Source organism: Aotus nancymaae, unplaced genomic scaffold, assembly GCF_030222135.1.
Source record: "Aotus nancymaae isolate 86718 unplaced genomic scaffold, 86718_ANA_hifiasm-v0.15.2.pri h1tg000089l, whole genome shotgun sequence".
Classification (NCBI taxonomy): domain Eukaryota; kingdom Metazoa; phylum Chordata; class Mammalia; order Primates; family Aotidae; genus Aotus; species Aotus nancymaae.
Window position 1 is genome coordinate 1,830,020 of NW_026988504.1, and position 22,239 is coordinate 1,852,258.

General features: G+C 65.1%; 1 protein-coding gene and 1 pseudogene across 2 annotated transcripts in view; both read right to left on the reverse strand.

The window, feature by feature from the left end:
- Positions 1 to 340: 340 nt before the first annotated feature.
- LOC105717486 (uncharacterized) lies at positions 341 to 2,704 on the reverse strand (annotated as a pseudogene).
- Positions 2,705 to 2,805: 101 nt separating this feature from the next.
- The window catches only part of BAHCC1 (BAH domain and coiled-coil containing 1), a 60,503-nt gene continuing 41,069 nt past the window's right edge, over positions 2,806 to 22,239 (reverse strand). The window contains exons 6-28 of one of the 2 annotated variants that reach the window (XM_064369207.1): positions 21,985 to 22,172; positions 21,724 to 21,882; positions 21,373 to 21,539; positions 20,880 to 21,210; positions 19,808 to 19,903; positions 18,784 to 19,596; positions 14,893 to 15,095; positions 14,623 to 14,759; positions 13,950 to 14,078; positions 11,495 to 11,618; positions 10,073 to 10,365; positions 9,083 to 9,261; positions 8,691 to 8,992; positions 8,441 to 8,545; positions 8,210 to 8,360; positions 8,011 to 8,125; positions 7,851 to 7,926; positions 7,578 to 7,686; positions 6,756 to 6,875; positions 6,407 to 6,583; positions 5,075 to 6,252; positions 3,858 to 4,094; positions 2,806 to 3,012 (exon numbers count right to left, since the gene is read on the reverse strand). In XM_064369207.1, coding sequence (XP_064225277.1) covers positions 2,806 to 3,012; positions 3,858 to 4,094; positions 5,075 to 6,252; positions 6,407 to 6,583; positions 6,756 to 6,875; positions 7,578 to 7,686; positions 7,851 to 7,926; positions 8,011 to 8,125; positions 8,210 to 8,360; positions 8,441 to 8,545; positions 8,691 to 8,992; positions 9,083 to 9,261; positions 10,073 to 10,365; positions 11,495 to 11,618; positions 13,950 to 14,078; positions 14,623 to 14,759; positions 14,893 to 15,095; positions 18,784 to 19,596; positions 19,808 to 19,903; positions 20,880 to 21,210; positions 21,373 to 21,539; positions 21,724 to 21,882; positions 21,985 to 22,172 — 5,596 coding nt within the window. The remainder of the gene's footprint in view (positions 3,013 to 3,857; positions 4,095 to 5,074; positions 6,253 to 6,406; positions 6,584 to 6,755; positions 6,876 to 7,577; positions 7,687 to 7,850; positions 7,927 to 8,010; positions 8,126 to 8,209; positions 8,361 to 8,440; positions 8,546 to 8,690; positions 8,993 to 9,082; positions 9,262 to 10,072; positions 10,366 to 11,494; positions 11,619 to 13,949; positions 14,079 to 14,622; positions 14,760 to 14,892; positions 15,096 to 18,783; positions 19,597 to 19,807; positions 19,904 to 20,879; positions 21,211 to 21,372; positions 21,540 to 21,723; positions 21,883 to 21,984; positions 22,173 to 22,239) is intronic. The other variant, XM_021666358.2, reaches the window with a different exon arrangement.

Here is a 22,239-nt window from a genome sequence, read left to right on the forward strand (position 1 = left end):
AGGGACCGCTCCTACCCCTTGTGCCGTCCAGCGGAACCCACTCTGGCCCCAGACTGGTTCAGGCTAGACGGGGACTGACCAGGGGTCTGTGACACCAACCAGGGAAGAGGCCTCCTCCTGGAGGGGCCCCACACCTAAGCCCACCCCGACCCGTTCCGGTCACATGTCCCATTCCTGGCTGAGGCTCAGTGCCCTGAGGGGCTTCACTGGGGCCACAGCGGGGGTGGTGGGGAGGCCTGGCCCAGAAGCCCCAGCTCTGGGAATGGGAGGCTTCTGCTGAGCCCTGGAGCCCTGGGGACCCAGGAGTAACCGTGGGACACAGGACCCGGGACCACTGAGAACCTGTACAATAGTCCATATATTTATTCTTAAGCAAGTTATCAATAAAAAATTTAATACTAAAATGCCTTTACATAGAGTCTGCTGTTCATAAAACCTTTGTGTGTTTTTTGTCTGTTTTTAGTGTTTACATTGAAAAAAAAATCCAACCATCCCCTTAGTTTACACATTTACAGGAATCGTGCCTTCGTCACGTTAACCACGGAGAGGGGAGGGGTCACGCCATTCGCACACACACAGAAAGGAAAAGAGAGAAAAACCAGGGACGAATCGGAGCCCAGCAGAAGCAGGACAGGAACGCAGCGGCGGGGCCGAGGGTCCAACCTCCGCGGTTGCGCCCTGCTCGGCCTCGGGTGCGAGACGCCCGCCCTCCAACTCCCACGGCTCAGTGTCCCCGGTGGCACGCGCTTCCTCACTGGATGTTGTTCTGATCCCCGAGCCTCAAGCAGGACCTCATCCAACCACCTCCCCAGATGACCACCGGGAATGAAATATTGCACTCGTGCAAGACAAAGGGTAGGCTCGGGGGTGGGAGCCGGGATCCCCAACCACACGGGCCCCCAGCCTTTAGCTTCCTAGGGAGCCTCCGGAAATGGCCCTTCGGGGAGGCCAGCCAGCAGGTGAGAAACAGTTCCTAACACACCCAAGAAAAAACGGGGGGGTCAAGGGGACCTGGGATTTGGGGGTAGGGCACCCGCCAGCACCCCTGCTTCCAAGGCCTACGGTGTGGGTGAGAGACCTCGTCCTAGAGCAGCGGCTAACTTGGGGGGCTTTCCTGAAGCTCCTGTGGGGCCAGGGGAGCCTTGGGGTGAAAGGACATGACGAGTGTGTGCCCCAGCCATGTGTTTCTAAGGTTGAAGGCTGTCGGGCTCAGGTCCAGGCAGCCCTGTCTGTCCTTGGCTGTGGGAGAAGGGGGCGGGTGTGAGTTCTCCTGGGTTACTGGGGCAGAGCCCCCGAAAGGTGCTCCTTGCACCTGGGGCCAGGATGTGGGCTCAGGTAGTCAGGGGGACCCTTATTCTATGCCCCAAGCATTAGCCCATCAGGCCCTCTGATCCACCAAGTGTCTGCAGAAAAGGCCCAGAAACCTCTAAGGGGGTAGGGGCAGGCAGAGGGATCCGAGGGCCAGGCAGATGTGGCTGGTGGAAAAGGCGGCCCATGAAGGGGCCTTCCCCTGCTTGTGGTGGGCCGAGGGGCCAGAGCCTGCCCTGGCCACAGCGCTTCTGGCCTGGCCCCACCACCATCCACGCCTTGAGCAGGCCAGCAAGCTTGGCCAGGGCTTTGGGGGCACCGATAAAGGTGTCTGGGGGAGGAAAAGGGGCGTCTCTTCCATGCACTCTGCCCTGGGGTGAGAAGAGAACCCGCCCTCGCGGGCCCTAAGCCCTGCCCAGTTCAGGGACCTGGTCAAGCTGCCCCTTCCGCAGCATCTGCTCCTTTCAGCAAAGTTAGGGCCCTAGGGGTGAGGAGGGGCTCAGAGCTGGGCCCTGCTTCCCGAATGTGTCAGGGCGGCGAGGGTGAGGGGGGCGAGGGGCCAGCTCCTCCCTGCTCTGGGTGGAGGCCAGACTCCGTGGCCTTAAACCCACTGGCCATGGAAGCAGAAATCAGATACAAGTTGGAATATGTATTCGGGAAATACGGTCAAAGCATCGCTTTTTCTTATCGATACTTTAAAATATTTGTTCGTCTTTGTGCTGTTTTGAGCAGAGGTGAGAGCACATGGCCGCTGTCACACTCCCTGGTCTGGGCTTTGCCTCTTGAATCCCTTTTTTCCCCATGGCCCCTCATCACCACCCCGGGCTCCAACACTTCTTTTCTAGGAAACTTACTGAAAAGAAATAAACCCGACTGACTTTCACCTTGCACGGGCAGCCCCCCGAGAGATCAGAGGGTGCCGCCAAGGCTCCCACCTGCCCCTCCCGTGGCCTCTGCCTCCTGCCCCTGCCCAGAGCTGCCTCTGTCATCCCAGATGCCCTGTTGGAACCCAGCTGGGCTGAGAACACTGCATTTCCAAAGGAAACCCCGGAACGAAAATCATTCCCACGCGCACACACACGTACACACACACACCTCGACACGTGAAGAGGGAAAAATCCTTTTCCACATTTTTCCGTAAAACTTCCCCACAGAAATACAATATTTACATAGAGAAATAAATAGACAACACACCTGATTTCTGCTTTCCCTGGTGGGAGACAGTCGGAGGTACTAGGGAATATGGCTTGGATTAGAATCTCCCGTGAACTGCCGGTGCAGGAAACGGAGGGCGCTGTGGGCGGGGCGGGACGGGACTGGGTTCCGACGCCTAGAGCCAGGGAAACCGGAGGAAAGCCTGGGCTGCCCGCGGGCTTGCATATTTGCTCAGGCTCGCCCCTGGGAGGCCGGGGCCGCCTCCCACTCGGCGGCTCGGCCCACGCCAGGCTGCGCGCACAGGGTCCCCGGCGAGGGTGGGAGGCGTCTGCGGTGGGCGGCTCAGCACAGGACGGGCACGCCGTCGGCTGTCACCAGGCGCCCGGTGGTGGGGTCATAGGTGCCCGCCAGGTAATAGAGGTCCTGCCGGGCCTGGCACTTGCGGCTGCGGGCCATCTGCTCGTACTGCTCGCGCGCCACCACCTGGCACTTGTGGGAGATGGTCTGCACGTCGTTCTCATCCTCGTGGCAGGACTGGTACAGCGCGTTCTGGGGACGAGGCATGCGGGGAGTCAGTGGCCGGCCTCAGCCGGAAAGACCCCCCGACCCCAGCTCTGTCAGGGTCCCTGGAGGGGCCTCTAACTGTGTGGCTGCAGGACGGTAACCAGTCCAGAGGCCGAGGAGCCTGCCGGGGACCCTCTGTGGGCTGTCAGAGGAATGCTCATTTCCCCAAAGATGGACGTGTCACGTGGCCTGGGAAGTGGCTTCTTCTCAAGGAGGAGCAGAGGGCGTGTGGACAGCAGTTTCTGTCTCTGGCTGGCATCGGTGGCAGGGAGGGCCCATAGGGTGGGGGCTGCCACACGTCCCAGGAGTGAACTGGGCCTGCCAGATGCTGAGCACTGCTGTGGCCCCAACCCCCAGACACTGTCAAAATAGGGAGGGACCCAGGGGCCCCGCTCCAGAACACGCCCATGGGCTGTGGCACCTGCTGATCAGGGCTGTGATGGGGCCGGGTGCTCTGTGTGGGGCACAGTGCTGGCTGCTGTCGTGCCCCCTCCCCAGGTCCTCCCTGGGGACCTCACCTCGCCGTCAGCCCCGCACCCGCCCGGCCGCATGAACCTCACGGGCCTCACCTCGCCATCAGCCCCGCACCTGCCCGGCTGCACGGATCTCACGGGCCTCACCTCGCCATCAGCCCCGCACCCCACGGGCCTCACCTCGCCATCAGCCCCGCACCCCATGGGCCTCACCTCGCCGTCAGCCCCGCACTCGCCCAGCCGCATGGACCTCACGGGCCTCACCTCGCCGTCAGCCCCGCACTCGCCCAGCCGCATGGACCTCACGGGCCTCACCTCGCCGTCAGCCCCGCACCTGCCCAGCCGCACGGGCCTCACCTTGCCGTCGCACTGCCTCTTGCCCAGCTTGGTCTCCTCGGGGTGGTAGAACCACTTGACCTTGACCACCATGTTGCTGCCCCACGACTCCCACATGCTTTCGATGCGGCCGATGTACGGCAGGTTGGGCCGCCCGGCCGACAGGAAGACGGCGCAGTCCCCGACACGCAGCGTCTCCTTGCCCCGCACGATGGCCTTGTAGAACAGCTTCCGGGCCTTCCCCTTCATGCCGCGCCGCTGTGGGGGACACGGGCGGGCACTCTGAGAGGCTGGGTCATGGCGGGAGGCAGCAGCCAGGAGGCTTGGAGTGTGTGGTATGGGTGAGGGTGTGGGCGACGGTGGGGGTGAGTGTGTGAGTGTGTGTGTGAGGGTGAGTGGGCATGAGTTTGTGGGTGTGAGTGAGCATCAGGGTGTATGGGCATGGGTGGGTGTACAGAGTGGGTGTTAGCGTGTAGGTGTGTCAGTGTGTGAGGGTGAGGAGTGTTGGTGAGGGTGTATGGGGTGTGTGTGTTGGTGAGGGTGTATGGGTGGGTGGGTGTTGGTGAGGGTGTATGGGGTGTGTGTGTTGGTGAGGGTGTATGGGTGGGTGTGTGTGTGTGTGCGCGCACGGGTGTGAGTGGCAGGGGGCCTACAACAGCAGGAATGGCGGCACCATGGCCGAAGGCCCTGGGATCATGATCGGAGCAGTGGTTGTGCCTCCACAGACACAGCCGTGACATCCGGACTGACTCTAAAGGGACAATGATCTGGGGCAGGGATGCGTGAATGGGATGGCACTACGACAGTGTTATTCACAGGAAAAAAGACCCACGAGAAGCCCCACAAGCGCCCTGGCACCACGAGAACAGTGCCCTGGTGAGGAAGAGGTGGCATCCGAGCACCGGGGATGCGAGCCTCTACTTCTGGCCGAGCCACTTATCAACGTGGGAAGGTGAAGCCAGAATGTGCGAGCAGCTCGGCTGGCCCCACACGAAGCCATTTCCACTGTCACGTGAGCCATGCGCTCCAGCGCCGCGGCCAGCAGCAGTGGCTGTCCGCCTTTCTGGGTCGTGGGTGGGTTTTTGTTTCTCCCTGAAGTTTTCCAATTTTTTTTTTTTTACTTGAAATCAAGTAGGAAGATGGAAACAGGAGGGAGGGAAGGGCAGCGGGGGCACGGCAAGCCCACGTGGGCTTTCCCGGGAGCCGGGAGTCCCTCCCGCTGCCCACCGGAGCCCTACCTGTGTGGGGTTCCCCGACCACTTCCAGAGCTGCCGGGCGGGCAGGAAGGCTGAGATCTTTGGCCGGTTTTCCACGGAGGGCAGCCGCTGCCTCCGGGAGAGCTCTTTGGCTTTGGAGAAGCTCAGGGCCTCTTTGCGCTTGAGCCTGGATTTGCCGCTGCTGGGGCCAGAGCCTACGCCGGCGCCGGCCACGGAGGCCCTGGACAGGAAGCAGCGCTGGGCGTGCGTGTGGGGGCTGCCGCCCTTGGAGCGCAGGGCCTCGGGCTGGGCCAGGAGGGTGGGCACAGGGTGGGTGAGGCAGGTCTGCAGCAGCAGGGCCGGGTCCTCGTCGTCTGAGCTATAGGATGAGTCCTCGTTGTCCGAGGAGCAGAGGCTGGAGGTGGACACGGAGCCCGAGGACGAGGAGGTGGATGAGCCGGAGGAGGAGGAGGACACGGACAGGCGGGTCAGGAAGCGGGATGGCACGCCGGCCGCCAGCCCCGGCCCATCCTCGTCCTCATCCGAGTAGGAGCTGTGGCAGTCACTGTCACAGGGCAATGGGAACTCGGCCTGGCCAGCGTATTTGCGTAGCGCCAGCCCCATGGGCAGCGGGGGTATGGGCGCCCGCCCCTTCTTGTCTTTGCCCACGAGGGCCGGGTGCGCGTAGCTGGGGCTGGGCAGGGGCCGTGCCAGCTTGGGGCCGAAGTCCTTGTCCCCCATGAGCAGAGCCTTGCAGGTCTTGTTCTTGGGGGAGGTCACGCCCTCGTGGTCCAGCTTGACCAGGAACTCGCTGCCCGCCCGCCTCCGCCCGCCCTTCTCGGCCTCCACCCTCTCGGCCTTCTTGGCGCGCAGCAGCTTGTGGGATCCCCCAGGCAGGCCTGGCCCGGCCCCACTGACGAAGGGCGTGTAGGAGCTGGCCAGGCTGCTGAAGGAGTCGGCGCGGAAGCCGTTGCCGAACACGGGCGCGGCCACGCTGTGCACGGGGAACAGCGCTTCGCGGGCGCGCAGCTTCCTGCCGCTGCCGTTGAGCTGGAAGAGGTTCTGCAGCACCGCCGGGCCCTTGCCGGACGCGGCCACCGCCTTCCGCTTGGTCTGCGCCACCGCGGACCAGCTCAGCAACGGGCTGCCCCGGCGGCCCAGGAAATGGTCGGAGGCCCCCGTGGGGGATTTGGCACCTGAGGTTAGGAGTTCGGCTTTACCTGAGGACGAAAACCCCGTGGAGTCAGCCTAGGTCCGTGCAGCGGCCTCCACCTGCTCCTCCCCGGACGCTGCCTGCCCCAAGGGCCTCCCGGTGCCCCCAGTCCCCAGAGGGTGCCTGCCGTGATCCGGGTTCTGGGAAGTCCAGCAAAATACCAGCTTTGTCTTTGCTAACAGATTTCTTCCCGGGTGTCTTCAAAGCTTCGGGGCCATCCTGTGCTTTGGGGGACAGGCTGGGGGTGGTGGCCTCACTGGGTAGGGGGGCCTCACTGGACACTTTCTTGGTCCTCCGGCAGCTGCTAGACACTAGCAGGGCTGGAGAGGGCTCTGTGCCTGCAGAGAGCATGGGCCAAGGGCTTCAGTGCCATGGCCATGGGGTGACTGCCACCCCAACCCTTCCTTGGGAGCCTGTCTGGACTCAGTACAGCCCAGGCAGGGCCCTGCCCCGCCCAGAGCCCCGCCCTGCCCCACCCAGGTCCCTGCCACGCAGGGTCCAGGGGCTCACACTGGATCTTGAAGTCTGGGGGCAGCAGCCTGACGTTGGAGACGGCAATGTGACCTGTGTCCCCATCGTCGAATTCCACCACTACTGAGTCCAGGTCCTCATCTTCATCACCAGAGGCCCCTGTGGACAGCACGCCTGAGCCTGCATCTCCTGGAACACCCCTCAGGCGCCCGAAACTGGGAGGCGGGCTGCCGAGGCCGGTGGGGAGGGCGAGGGGAGGACTCCTGGTTCTGCTTCCTGACCACACAGACCATGAAGCTGCCCTGCAGCCCGGGAGCCAGAGCCTCCTCTCCACCTCCTGCAGTGTCTCCCGTGTGATGTCATTGTCACCCCCACCCAGCCCGGGCCCAGACCTCCCAACGTCACCCCCACCCAGCCCAGGCCCAGACCTCCCAAAACGTGCCGATGGTCACGCGCCCACCTCCGAGCCAAGTCCCGCCTGGAGGCACCTCCCACCCACCTGGCCACTTGCCTGTGGGACCCTTGAGACTTCTGCCCGGGGACCTACGGGCCCTGCCTGTGGTCAGGAGGTTTTGCCCAGGGGAGCTGGTGCCCCCAGTGTACTCTGTGACCCCCAGAAGCAGGGCTCTGGGTCTCCTCCTGCTGGCCCCCTCTGCTTGGCTGAAGGGCAGAGCCCCCCGCATCCCTCCCCATGCACCCACTACGTTTTCATGGCGTCTGGGGAACTGATTCCACTCTCATGCTCTGTCTGAGAGAGCTGGTTCTGCCCTCGCCAGCCTTGGAAGCGGGGCTGTTGGGGGCAGATGGAGCCTGTGGGCCTCAGAGGGGCCTGCCCCAGCCCGTGCCTGCAGTGTGGCTCACCCCGGACCACGTTGCCTGGGTACAGACACCGAGACTTCTGGCTCCAGTAGGCGCAGACGCGTGTGCCGGGCGGGAGGTACCGGCTGGATTGTGGCCGCACGTCAAGAACCTGCGGGAGTGTGGGCAGTGGCTCATGAGCAAGCAGCCTGGCCCAGGGCTGCCCGAGAGCCTGGTCTCTGGGCCTGGTGGTGGCTGCAGGCTGGGCCGAGGCCCTCCTTTGTCCTGGGGCGAGCCAGCCAGGCCCCTCCCCAGGACAGGCCAGCCGGTCCTCACCGCTTCCTGCAGCAGCTGCTCCAGCGAGTAGATCCTCTGCCGGTTGCCCCTCTCCCCCTCGATGACGATGCTATAGCTGGGGGCATTGCGGGGTGTGAGCGGCCGTGGGTCTCGGTTGCCCGCCCGGCTCCCGCCCTGCCCCACCGTGCCCCGGCCTCACATGTCGGGTGGCTGCAGGGTCCTGACGCTGCCCGCGTACAGCAGGCTGTCCTCCTTGGGAATCAGCACGGGCAGCCCATCCCGCAGGTCCTCTTTGTGGATGGCACACGAGCGTGCTGTGGGCACAGGGTGTCAGCGGCCGGCACGGGCTACCCACTGCTCCTCCCCAGGCGGCCGGTGCCCTTCCTGGCCCTGCTCACCCAGGGCAGCGCTCTGCTCCGCACTCAGGGGGCCACCGTCCTCCTCCTCTTCCTCCTCCTCCTCTTCCGAGAAGCTGCTGTTGCCGTCGAACTCAAAGTCATCCTCCACTGCAAAGCTTTCCAGCAGGCGGCTCACTGCCCGGCCCTTGCCCTAGGGGCCAGAGGGGTCAGGCTGGGCGGGCTTGGGCGGGGCGTGGGTGCAAGGTCGGCTCCCAGGGCGGGGGCTGCTACCTGCTTGCCGGCCTTGCGCTTCACCTTGTTCAGCTTCCGGCCCTTCCCCAGGATGGCCTTGGCGTTGCGTGCAGCCAGCGTGATGGACAGGGCCCCGTTCTTCCGCTGTGTGTGGGCGGGCGAAGGGGCTGAGCTGACGGTGGGACAGCCTCAGGCTGACCCAGGGCTCAGGGGCCAGCGCACGTGGAGGGTGGGGAAGGCCTTTCCCGAGGGCGCCCACCCACTAGGCCGACGCCCAGTCCAGCCTCACCCGCAGTACAGGCTGCAGCACTGTGCTCTTGCGCGTGGCCCTCTTGAGACGCTCGCTGGCCAGCTGGCCGCCCTCCTCACGGCAGGCGAAGGCCCGGGAGGGGCTGAAGAGGACGTCCCTGCTGGGGGTGGCTCCTGGCTCTGCCCGCAGGCCGCCCTTGGCCTTGCCCTTGGCTTTCTTCTTGCCCGGCGCACCTGGGGGCCTCTGCCCTGGGGACCGCTCCAGGGTGGTGCCCACCTTGGCCTTCACTGACCGCCTCTTGATCTTGACCTCGCTCTCGGGGCTGGACAGGCGGCAGGCCCCTGGGGGAGGGAGGCAAGGCTGTCTCAAGGGTCCCCGTCCTGGAGAAGCTGCTGGTTGGGCTGACCCCGCCTGCTGTCCCTCCTGGTTACCTAGCAACCCCTGCCTCTCCTTCTTCTTCTTGGCCTTCTGGTTGGCTTCCATCTTGACCACAGAGGAGGGCGAGGGCCCCAGCACGGCCACACTGGCCCCGGCATGCAGCACCAGCCCTGCCTCCCTGGCTGGTGCCCCTGTCCCCAGGAGACCCTCGCAGTCCTCACTGTCATAGCCGCTGCCTGGGAGAGAGGCAGAGGGGTCCAGATGACTTGATGTTAAGCTGTGCCACTGTGGGTGGGGGAGGCGGCCATCTGGGCAGGCAGTTATGTTGGGCTGTGAGTGGGGCCACTGTACCCTCTGGGCTGGTTTGTGGAGGTGCTTTTGGGAGCAGGCGCCTGGGGTCCTGGCCTCCAGCCTGAGGGATTTATACGGGTGTGGGGATGGGTGTTTTTCCCTCCCATACCCTTGGCAATGGGGCACCACTGGCATAGCTGGGGACCCTCCCCAGGAAGTCCCTTCTCCTCTTTCTGCTGTCCCCGCGAGACGGCCCTCTGCCCCTCCCGCAGCCCTAAGCGGTCCTCCCCTTGTTCTTTCTCAGGCGTCTGAAGGGGGAAGGAGCTGCCGGGAGAAAGGAAGCATCTTATTTTTCTAGGCTTCTATCTCTGGACGTGTGTGTTTGCTCGGGGGGACCAGATAATGCCTCGGGGTCAGCCCAGCCAGACGCTATAGGAGCAGGGGCCAGGGCCATTGGGAGGGCTATTTTTAAACTGGCTTTCCTGGATGGTTCCAGAGGCGTCCTTCCTTCCCCTTCACGCCGACACGGGGCTGAGGCCCACCGAGAGCCACTGAGCTCTGCTGTGGGGATCGGGGGCTCCTTCCGTGAGACCCCCACCTCCTTCCCCAGCCTGCCTAGCGAGGAGGTCTCCTCGGACCCGTGACACCCCATGAGCCCTGACCCAGCCCCAGTGGCGGCCTGGCGGCCCTCTCCTCCAGCCCCCCAGTGACCATGGTCGGGGCTCCGGGCAGTGGCCACTCACACCAGCAACTTGCCTGCCTCCTGGGATGCAGCCACCGAGGGCTGGGCTGGGCACCTGGGTGTCTCCCGGCTGCCGTGGCCCTTGGGCTGTGGGTGCCGTGTGGCCCCGGATGCCTTGGCACTCTTGGCTCGGGACAGCTTCTCCCGGATGCGCCCCCCGGGGGTGGCCTCCTTCCGCTGGAAAGAGCTGAGGCCTGTGGGTAGCCCTCTGCTCTTGACCTTGGGTTTCAGCTGGGCCACCCTGTGGGCCATGGAGGGCGCCAGCCCGCCCTGACAGCTGCTCTTCTTACACTGCACCTTCTCCTGTAACAGGGAGGGGCAGCTGCACACTCAGTGTGCCCTCTGCAAACCATGGCCCCTGGGCCACAGGTGCCCCTGTTGATGCCCGGCTCAGAACTGGCACCTCCGAGGCCCCTGCTCTCAATACACAGGGGCCGAAGGCCCAAGACACAGGGCCTACTTCAGAGCCTACGCTTGGCTTTTCCACCCACTCCACTGCCCACCAACTGCCCACCCCGCTTGGGGGGCATGGAGGAGACCGAGGACCCAGCATGCCCACCCCACTTGGGGGGCACAGAGGAGACCGAGGACCCAGCATGCTCACCCCACGTGGGGGGCAGGGAGAGGACCCAGCATGCCCACCCCGCTTGGGGGGCACGGAGGAGACCCAGGACCCAGCATGCCCACCCCACTTGGGAGGCACGGAGGAGACCGAGGACCCAGCATGCCCACCCCGCTTGGGGGGCATGGAGGAGACCGAGGACCCAGCATGCCCACCCCGCTTGGGGGGCATGGAGGAGACCGAGGACCCAGCATGCCCACCCCACTTGGGGGGCACGGGGGAGACTGAGGACCCAGCAGCTGTGGGTATTGTGGGGCCAGGCCATTAGCTTTTCTAAAGGGAGGGATGAAACAGAGCATCTGGGCAGAAGGGTCAGCCCCCTGAGCTGGGGGTGCAGACAGGTGCAGTGTGCCGGGGCCACCTCTCATCAGCACCCCCAGGCCATGGAGAGGGAAGGGGCAGGAGGCATCTGTTGTACCAAGAAGGAAGGGGTGTGGGCACTGAGGAGCCCCCGCCACGCCAAGCGTGCCCCAGGCACTATGGACAGAGCCACCGGCGGCAGAGGCAGGGCTTCGCTCCAGGGAGCCTCTGTTAGCAGAGTGCGGCCTCGACATCGGCGTTCCCACTGGAGTGAGACAAGGAGGGTGCAGTGACACGGGGCGAGTGGCTGCTGGGCCACTGGTCAGACCTGACCCCATGACACCGAAGGTCGGCCCGGCCTCCCTCCTCGTCGGCATTCAGGGCTCCTAGTCCTGGTGTGCTCATCTGAGCCGTCAGTGTTGGCACGGGGCTGGGGAGGGTCTGCTACCTGCCACCTGCCCAGGATGGGACTACAGGGCCCTGAGGCAAGGCGGGGGCCTCGACGCTCACCATGGAGGCGGTCTGCAGGCCCGCGTAAACACTCCTCTCCAGCTTGCTCCGCTTCTTGGCAGGCTCACCCCCGACGTGTCCTCGAAGCTCTGCACACAGCAGACCCAGGCTTGTCTGCACCGCCCTGGAAGCAATGGGGTCAGGTGGGTGCAGGGCAGATACAGGCCTGGCCACTCCAACCTCATCCCCTCACTGTCCCTGTGGCAGGTCACCCTGTGGGTCACACGCTTCCAAGGGCCCTACATCTTAGGCAGACAGAGCCAGCAGCACGGGGCTGGGGGCTGAGCCAGCTCTGAGCTCCCCCGTGCACCTGCCTCTAGCTAGCCCCACTGCCTGCCAACCACCAGCCCTCAGCGGTCTCTACATCCCCAAATCCGCCCCGTCCGCCACTTGGCTATACTGGAAGTGGGTACGATTCTATTACCCAAACCCCATCCTTCCAGCCTGCTAGGAAAGGATGCCCTGGGTGCTGTCTGGTCCTAGCCAGGGTGACCCAGAGGCCAGGTGTCAGGGGCTGGGGCCAGTCAGGGCTCTGAGGGGCCACCCAGCGTTCAGGAGCCAGGGCTCTGCTGCCACCAGGGCCCAAGTGGGGCTGCAGCCTCAGCCTTGGCACCCTGAACGTGGGACAGCTGCACACGTGCCCGCCTGTGAGTCTGGGGCGGGGATTCTGCAGGCCGGGCCCGGCCCTTGGCAGGTGTTCGGGTCCTGATGCTACCACCATTAGGGACAGAGTGGGCACCAGGCAGGTTCATGAGAACTGTGTCCACTGCAAGCGTTTCTTCCACAGCTGGAGCAGACGCGTAAAGCGGAGTTCCGCCGGGACAGGGTGGGGAGGGGGCAGCGTCCAGAGAAGCCTGGGCTCTTCCCCAAGTCCCCGACTGCCGGCTCAGACCCTCTCTGGAGTCCGGCTTGCCCTCCACGCACTGAGAAGGGAATCCTTTAACCCCTGCCCCTCCCAGATGAAGCCCTGGAAACTGCTGGAGCCGAGGCTCGGTTTCCCCAAGACCCGTGGCTGGGCTGGCCCCCAGGCTGGGGGTTGGGGCGGAGTCAACACCAGCCTCCAAGGGCCCAGTAGCTGCCTCCAGATGCCCCAAAATGGGTCCCTCCTGATCCCCCTACCTCCTGGGCGGGTGACCCGCCTGCCCCAGAACCGCCCGCTGCCCCATTTCACATGGGGAAACTGAGGCTTCGGGAGTCTCTCAGCCTGTTCTTGGGTAGACAGGGGCAGCAGACTTGGCCCCTCACCTTTCAACACCCCCCACAGGTGCAAAGGGAGGTGTGGCTGCTAACAAAAATGAATCACAGATGGCGACAAAGAGCCCTGCTCCGCCGTGGCCTGGCGCGGCCGGATGGCCCTTTCCACCTCCCTGCTCACAGACGAGGCTGGGCAGGAAGCCGCAGGCCAGGAGACACCCCTGAGCCCCCAGCTCCCCCATTTCCTGCAAGGTGAGAGGCCAGCCCTGAGGCAAGTGCCTCTGCCGCTGCTCCCTGGATGCGTGGGGACGAGGGGGTGCAAGGGTGAGGCGGGGTCCTGACCTCGGGGAGAGGAGTCCTGGACTCAATTTCCCTCCCTGTCCTGAGGCTGCTGCCTTCTAGCCAGACCCTGGCTTCCAGGGGCCCTGTCCTGCCCGGCAGCCCTCACAGTGCTGGCTGGTTCTCCATGGGAGACCCCCACCAGGAGACACCTGGGTAGGGCAGGGCAGGGGGCAGCTCTGGGGGCAGCCATACAGCGACCCCTCCACTGCCCACGGCCACACAGCCCTCCCTCTTACCTTCTCTGCATTTGCTAATGTTTTGTGACATAAAGCCCTGAGATTAATTTTTTGCCTCTGTCTTAATTGAAGGAACCATTTAGTGCCGATTTAACTATTATTACCAAATCATCAGGATTGATGCAGTGCGCACACACGTGCGCCAATCGTGTTTGGAGGAGCTCGGAGGATTTATGCAAATGGGCCTGCCGGGAGAGGCAATTTGCAGCCGAGAAGGACAATTATACCAGGCCCGGGAGTGCGCCAACGACGGCGCCGGGCGGGTAATGGGTAATAGCATCGCGCTGCAGCCCTGAGCAGCGCGCAGCGTGACCGGCTTTATACAGTGCAGATAAAGAGGCCTGCACGCAACGCCGCCTCAGACGAGGGGGGCCGGGCGGGCACCAGGCCACAGCCAGGTGTGCGGAGCTGGTGCGGCTGGGCCTTGGCTTCGGCGGGGACCCGGGCTGGGGCGGTGCCGGGAGCTGCCGGCTGGGCAAAGCAAAGCCTGTCTGGAGCAGGGCTCTGTCCGCTGGTCACTCTTGATGGTCTAGGAGGGGCAGGGCCAGGCCTTCGGAGCAGGTGTGAAGGGCCCCCACCAGCAGCCCCGGAAGACTCGGGAACCCAGACCCCGCTGCCCCAGCCTCAAGGGCCCCAGGCCGGCCAGCCACATGCAACCGGCAACGCCAGTGTCCAGGACTCACTTGACTTTCTTGCTGTCGCTCCTGGGGAGTGGCCCCGTGAGACGGGGGGTGGGCAGCGAGCTGGAGTGTTTGCGCTTCCTCGGCCGGCCGGGCCCCCGCCGTGCAGGGCTCCGCGAGCTCTCATCTCTCCTGGGGGCCGCAAGGGGGATGGTCAGAGGTTCATGCCCAACCCAGCTCCCTGACAAGTTCCAGCCGAGGCCACTGCCCTTAGAGGGCCACTGGCTGCGGGGAAAGGTGCGTCCCAGACCTGGCCCGGGCAGCCCGACCCTGCAAGCAGAGGGCAAGGCCAGCCAGGGCCCCCGCCGCGCCCGCCCACTGGCTGGGAGGTGCCCCTGCCCTTGCTGCCACTGTGGGTGTCCCCTCCCCCAACTTCTGCCCTGGCCCCAGCCCTCCCTACTCCCCCATCTACCACTGCCCCTCACCGGCCACCCTGCGGTTGGCCTCCTGCTGTGCCAGCCTCTGCTGAGAGGCTCTTCCACCAACCCCAGCTCTGCCACTCGGTCTCGCTGCTGGCCGAATGCCTGACTCCTTAGGTCCCACTGCCCGTAGGGGGTCTCCCCGACAGGCCCCAGCGCCTGCCCACAGACAGGGGGCAGAGCCCAGTCCAGGCCTGTTCCCACGTCGGCCCTAGCGTGACTCTCCCAGGCCCCCATCCCCGCCAGGCTGGGCGTACTCGTGGTCATGCCTGCGCTGCAGACGGGCCAGCTCCCGCTGCTTCTCCTTGTAGCGCCGCTGCAACTCTGCCAGCTGCACGCGCATCCCCACCTCCTGCGTGTCCAGCCGGTCGATGGCAGCCTTCAGGGGGCACACCTGGGGGGCAGGGGCACAGGGGCCTGTGAGCCGTGTCAGGGCCCAGGCGGGGGCTGTGTGGGCAGCCCGGGCACTTGGAGCCCCCAGCCATGCCACGCACTGGGCGACGTGGGCAGTGGGACCCCCCACTCACAGGCTTGGTCTTGGGGGTCCAGGTGTCCTTGCGTTGCAGGATCTGCATGCGGGGGGTGAGCCTGGGGCTGCTGCAGGGGGCGGCCGTGGGTGGCTGTGCTGGGGCAGGGGCGCTGTCCAGGCCGGCAGCCTCTACCAGGGACCAGGCTGTGGCCAGCGTGGCCAGGTGCTGCAGGTTGAAGGCCAGCACGTCCTCTTCCTCCTCTGTGGGGCATGGGAAGGTCAGCATGGGGGTGGCTGGGCACATGCTGCCCCTCACAGTCTCCTGACGTCATCAGCCCCGCCTCTGGAAGCCATCCAGCCATTCAGCCCCGCCTCTGGAAGCCATCCTGGGAACCAGGATGAGGGGCAGGCGGCCAGGAAGAGAGGCAGGCACCAGGGCTGGCACTCGGCACCCCTGTCTGGCTCCAGGCTGGGGAGACACTCCTTGGTGGTAGGGCAGGGCCAGCTGGGAGGGCCCACAGGACAGGGTCCTCTGCGTCACAGAGCAAGACAGGGCCCAAACCATAGAAGTGAAAGCAAGCTACTCATTACAGCTTCTAACGGAAACACCTATGCACCAACCAGGGAGGCCCTGCTTCAAACAGCTGCTGTGGGACCCTCAGAGACACAGGCAGGGCTGCGAGGCCATGAAGCTTCCACCCTGGAAACGGCTCAAGTCCAACCACGCTGCATTCAGCTGCTCAAGCCCGCGGTTCCAACAGCTGTCCGTTAACCAGTTCAAAGTCACGTGGACAGATGGCTTTGGACCATGGGCTTCAGCAACTGAGCATCACTTAATCCAGGTGGTGGAGGCTGGTGCCCCCCAGCAGCTAAGGCCTGCCACTGCCTGTCCATCTGCCCACCAGTCCTTCTGTCCACTTGCCTGTGTGGACACCTAAGAAGTGATGGCCACAGGGAGCCCAGGAGTCACTGCAGAGGGAGGGACAAGTCCCCTCCATACCTTTGGGTTCCAGACAGGGTCTTGCTCTACTGCCCAGGCTGGAGTGCAGTGGTGCTATCACGGCTCACGGCAACCTCGGACTCCTGGGCTCAAGCACCCTCCCAACGCAGCCTCCTGAGTAGCTGGGACCTCAGGTGGACACCCTGCTAGGCCCTGGATTCCTTGTGGGGAGGGCAGCGGTCAGGGTTTCTGGACGTAGCCTTACCCACTGTGGCCCTTCTCAGAGGGGCAGCCACCATTCCTCCATCCCCCTCACAGCAGTGAATCGCTGCCCCGCTCTCTCTAAACACAGCGCTGGGCTCTGCCAGACCCCTTCCAGCGCACCCCAGCCCTGGGGCAGGCAGAAGGGCCGTGACTGAGCACAGGTCGGGAGGGGGTGCCGGCAGGGCCGCATCCTCTGGGACCTCAACCTGGGGGCGGAGATGGTGGAGCTACCCTCACAGTGACCACAGCGAGCAACAGCCCAGCAGCCCAGGCAGTGGCCCAGGGGAGGCACGGCCCATCTTGGAGTCAGAGCTTGAGCCAGTGGTGAGGCTGGTGTCCACGCAGGGGAGGGACTAGGGTGAGGACCTGGGGCCCAAGTAGGGGAGTCAACCCTGGGGCTGCACAGTGACAGGGAGTGGGGCCCACGTGCGCTGATCCCACAAGGGCATCCATCAAGAGACGGCCAGACACCGGGCGTGGGGAAGGGTGGGTGCAGCCAGGAAGGCAGGCGAATTGGGGACCCCTGTGGGGTCAGAATAGAGGTGCTGGCACCCCCTGGGAGTGCCTAGGAATAACGATAACCTCGCAGCAATGAGCATCCCAAACCTGGTCTCTGCCTCCGAACCCCACGCTCCACTTAACCGGGGCTCCCCAGAGACACGGCTGATCTCAGCCGGAGGTGGGAGTTCGGGATGACCGGAGCGAACCCATCTACTATGTGGCAACTCAGCGCCTGACAGCCACGGGCACTCCACGGCATGTGGCCGGTTCCCTCCTCAGGGACGGGGGAGGGCCAGAAGGCCCCAAGCCTGGACCAAGGGTTGATCCATCAAGCTGGGAGGTGCTCAGAGGGCAGATGCTGGGGTGCAAAGTTCTGAGCTGAGACCACAGATCCCCACCATGGGGGCGCTCAGGCTGCGGGTCCAGGGTCCCCAGAGAACATGAGGGGAGAGATGGGCAAGAGGGGCAGGCTGAGCAGCCGCTGCCACGGGCAGCTGGGATGCACCTCCGCAGACCCCTTCTGCCGAAGGCCCCAAGTCTCCTGGGGTCACTGCCATTGGCCAGAAGCCGCTCTGGGCCTCCCTTGACCTTGCAGGCTACGGGCATGTGGCCCCCACTTGGCCTCACCCAGATGGCTCTGCCAGGCCTAGAGGCTCTCTGCCGGCCCGGCCCTGATCCTAGGGACTTTTTCCCCTTTCCCCGTCTGCAGTTCTGCTGTCGGGCACAGGACAAAGCCAACCTCCTAATTAATTTCAGCTGGAGTGGCTGCCACACTTGCAGGGATCAGCTCTGCGCCCCAAAGCTGCACAGGCCTGCCCACCAGCTGGGACAAGGGGAGGGCGGGGTCCAGGAGGGGCCGTGCAGCGGAGACATGGAGGGCAGAGCTGGCCCCAACTCCACCTCTGCACACCCTGCACACGCTGGGGGCTGGGGCACTGGGCCTGGCTGGACGGTGGCAACATCCGTGCTGGGTTAGGCGCATGGCCCCCAACCCTGGATGCGTCGTCCAGCAGCCATTCCTGTGGCAGACTGGTCGCCCTGGCCGGGGACACAGCACCTGGCATCTGCTGATGCCTTCTCATGCTGCTGGTTAAGGGTCCCTGTGACCTACCCATGGTGGGTCCCCAGCAGCTCAAGCCCTGCCCCAAGGCACCCCTACCTCGCTGTCTACCTTCTCATACACAGCCTGCTGGAAGCCCAAGTGAGGGTCCAGCTGGAGCCGATGGGGCAGGGTCTCGGAGCTTCCTCCCTCTGCCCAGCCCCACCCAGAAGCTGGGACTCTGGGCCAGATACCCCCGAGGGCAGGCGGCTCCCAGCACTGCGGAACCACCCCTTCGCCTGGAGGCCAGCAGCCCTGTCCAGCAGAGTGACCACAGGCCCCTGGGAAAAGCATTGATCTGGCTGTGGTGACTTTATGCATCCAGAGTGGTGGTCGAGCCCTGAGGACTGTGTCAGGCTTGTGCCTTAAATGACCATGGCACCGTGCCCAGCTGGGGGATGCCCTTGACCCTGGGGCTTTCACAGAGAAGATGGCAGGAAGTGGGGCTTTCACAGGAGCACTGGGCCGCAGGGGGTGCCCAGGCCAAGGGCCAGGGTGGGCTAAGCAGACCTGGCCCTTGGGTGTCCCAGGGGCTCTGGCCCTGCCCGCTGTCCTTGGGGCCCCTGGGTGGGTGGGAGAGCCCAGGAGCTCCAGGTCCCACAGGCCTCCCTGGAGAAGGAGCCCCAACCTCCTGCCCCCTCCCCTGGGCCTACGTGGGGAGCCACCGGTTCCTGAACTGGACCCCCCCCAGGGCCACAGCCACACAGCCTGAAGAGGTGTAGGCCTGGCAGAGCAGGGGGCAGGCTCTCCTCTCCCCTCGCCAGGACCCAGGTCTCTGTTCAGCAACTTTATCCCTGCAGGCTGGGACATGCCCGTGTGACACGGGGGTGGGGACAGCCCCTGAGCCTCCGTCGTTCACGGTGACAGCAGGGGCTGCCCAAGAGGCCCTTCCTCTGAAGCCACCATGGAGGTGAGTCCCGGTCCCAGGGTCCTGCGTGGGACAGGTGGATTTGGAGATGGCACACCTGCCTTGGACTCCACAGACGAGGGCCAGCAAGGGGAGGTGGACACTCTCCAGGGGACCCACCACACTTCGGGGACAACTAAGTGGAGCCCAAGGTTGCCATCTGGCCAGCTGACCCCGAGCCAAGCCTGCAGGACCCACGGCTGGGGCGCTGGGGGGTGGCGGCAGTCACTGGGCTTACCTGGCATGGCCCTCTCACTCCTCTGCCGCTGGATTGCCAGGTCAGCCAGCTCGCTGAGCAGAGCGATCCCATGATTCCCTGAGCTATGGGGCAGCGGGGCTGTGCGGGGGCATGCAGAGGTCGCCGGGGGCTGAGGGTCCAGTGGGCTGCCGCTGGGCAGGTCTCCCAGGTCGATGATGGCGGCCACCAAGGCATCCAGGCCTGGCAGTGCCCTGGGTGGGTGGCTGTTGTCGGGGGCTGCCCCGCAGTCCTCCTCTGAGTCCTCCACGCTCTGCTCCCCCAGCTCATCTTCCTCCAGCTCGTCCTCCTCAGGGGCTGGCTGCTCCCCCTTGTCCTCAAGGGCACTGGGGCTCCCTGCTTGCTGCTCCAGGCCTTGGGGAGAGGCCCCCGATGAAGGCCCCTGCTCCCCCTCCTCCCTGCTCCTCTCTTCTCTCGCCCCTCCCTGAGTAGAATGAGCCTGGCCAGAGACCTCGAAGCCCCCTGCCTCGAGGAGGGCCCCACACTGCAGTTCTTGTAGCCCCTCAAGGGGGCTGACGTCCGCTGCCTTCCCCTGGGGTCCCCGCTCGGCAGGGTTGGGAGTGGCAGCAAGGTCCTGGGTGGCCTCCCTGGGCCCTGAGAGCAGCCCGGGCTCCTCCAGGCTCCTGGGGCTGCAGGGAGGTGGCTCCCCAGGCAGGAATGTCCTTGTGGGCTCAGGCTGGGCCCCTGGGGCGGCGGTTTGCATAGTTTCAGGGTCCTCGAGGTCAGAAGAGTGCACGTCTGAGGGTAGGGAGAAGCCCATGCTGGCCACGGGGCGCAGGTATCCGGGAGGCAGATCTGCAAAGGAGGGGACAGGTGAGCAGGGAGCCAGGAGCGGTGGGGAGGGGGTGTCCTGGGATGGGACGAGGAACAGTGGCCTCGAACCTTCAGACCCAAGCCCATGCGGGAGGGTCTGGGGCCAGCTGCAGGCCTGCAAGACAGCTGGCGGTGAAAGTGTTAGTGTTAGGTTAATTAAGGGGGCGGCCTGGCTGGGTGCAGTGGCTCATGCCCACAATCCCAATACTTTGGGAAGCTGAGGCAGGAGAATCATCATTTAAGGCCAGGAGTTCAAGACCAGCCTGGGCAACAGAGTGAGCACCCCCCACTATAGAAGCGTTAAAAAACAATGAGCCGGGCATGGCGGTGAGCGCCTGTGGTCCCGGTGACACGGGAGGCTGCGGTGGGAGGATGGTGTGAGCCCAGGAAGACAGGCTGCAGTGGACTGTGTTTGTGCCACTGCACTTCAGCCTGGGCGACAAAGGGAGACCCTGTCTCAAAAAAAAAAAAAAAAATTGTGAGCAGCTTGAGGCCAGGCCCTCCTTCCCCACCAGAGTGGCCTTAAAGCTCCCCCAACCACCCTGGTCACCTGAGGGAGATATTTCCGGGACCCTGTGGGGTGGGCAACCAGAAAGGGGGGATTTGCAAAGCATGATGCTTGAATCAGGGTTTTCCCTGAACCAGAACGAGCCGGCAGCATGTCAGAGGCATCACGTCCCATTAGCTGCAAAGGAAAAAAAACCTAAGGGAAAAAAAGTAAAAAACCCAGTTGGCTCCGTCTCCTGACTGTGAAACTGGGACGAGTTTTATGTTGGCCACATGGTTTCCAGCATGAACTCTCAGCCTCATTCAGAGAGAATCAAATAGCTGGCAGGGAGTGGACGGGCGGGCGGCAGGGGCCGAGACCCCCCAGCCGGCAACTCTCCACACTGCCCCTCCCTCACCCAGCTTTACTGAGACCCTGACCGGCAGCCCGGTCAGGTCCCATGCCTGGTGCCCCCAGGGCACCAGCACCACCACCAGCAGGCCCCGCCTTCATCACTGGGGAAGGTCCCCAACATGGCCGATGGGGCTTCATCGCGCCTTCGTCAGCCCAGGGCCAGGAAGGAGGCGGCTAGGGCACGGTGTGCTTGGCAGCGGATCGGGAAGAGGGAAGAGGAAGGAAGGGAAAAGCCAGGATGCCCTAGGCCTGGGCAGGCGCAGGGCATCCCAGGCAGCCTGACTCAGTGCCGCCCTGCCAGGCAGGGGCAGGAGGGCTGGGCACGGAGCGGGGGGATCAGTCTGGGCCAGGCGGCTGCTCTCACCTGCTTCGGGTGTGACGATGTCGGCCTCTGGCTGCTGGCCCTCCCCATTCTTTTGCTCGGCGCTGGGCACCCTGGAGCCAGGCCCGGGGCTGCCGGCAGGGCAGACATTTAAAGTGCACGGGGCGCTGGGCCGAGGTGGTGGGGTGGGGCAGCTGGGTGGGGGCTTCGGGGCGGGTGGGTGGCAGCAGGGTGGCAGCTTGGTGGGGCCTGCAGCAGCGGGTGAGGGGGCGCCCTGGGCCGTGGGGGTTAAGGCAACTGGCTTGTGGGTGGACTTCGGGGCCTTCTCCTGGGCAGGCTCTTCCAGCTCCAGGTGCTGGTCTTCAGGCTTCCGCTGTCAGGGAAGGGGGAGGCTCAACCAGGGTCCCTGCTGGGGCTCATCCTGCTGGAGGGCAGGCGTGCAGGGGGCTCCCAGTGCCAGGGCCGGCCAGGCAGGGTGGGGGGCTGGGGGAAGGTGGGGGAGTGCCGGTCCAGGTGGGTGGGGCGGGGGCGGTACCTGGAACTGGGCGGCCCTCTGCTGCTGCTGCAAGGCGTAGAGCTCCTGCTGCCGGAGGAGCTGCGGCCGCGAGTACACAGGGAGCTGGCCCGGGTGCTGCACGTGGGAGGCGGGGCCCCGGCTCCCGTACATCGGGGGCCACAGCGAGGCCTGGTCCATGACGTCTGCTGTGGGCAGGGCCAGGAGGGTCAGCCCAGCCTGGGAGGGGACGGCTCCAGGCTGCTTCCCTGCGTCCCCACCACCCTTTCCTCAGCCCAGTAAGCCCACTGCTCCCTCCAGAGCCCCGGCCAGCCCACCTTCACTGCCCCTCCTTCCAAACGCCGTGCAGTGGCCTGGGCCAGGGGTCCTTACCAAGCGTGTGGGGGGTGCTGTGGGGTGTGGGCTCCGAGGGCAGGATGACCAGCTGCGTGGGGGCATCCTGGGGGAGGGGGAAGACGGAGGGCACAGGGCCAGCCACGGAGGCAGGGAAGCCGGGGGGCAGGTTCTGGTGCAGGGCAGGGTGCCCCAGGCCTGGGAAGCAGAGCCCAAAGCGGTGAGACCTCCCTCCCTCGGGGACCAGGAGAGAGCCCATCAGCCCCAGGGCAGCCCCCACCCCACCCTTGGAGCACTGACCGTAGGAGTGTCCCCCCATCCACAGGGAGGGGCTGCGGGTACGGGGCAGCCACGGTGCGTGGGGGTGAGTGTGGGGGGCTGGGTCCCCACCCAGCTGGCCACTCTGCATCATGAGGTGTGGGGCCAGGTCCCCAGGGCAGCTGCTCGGCGGGTGGATTCGGGTGAACTCTACGTGGTCTTTGCTTTCCCTGTAAGACGTGGAGCTCAGCCCTGCCACCAGCAGCCAACGCCCGGCTCCTCATCCCACCCCCGCCA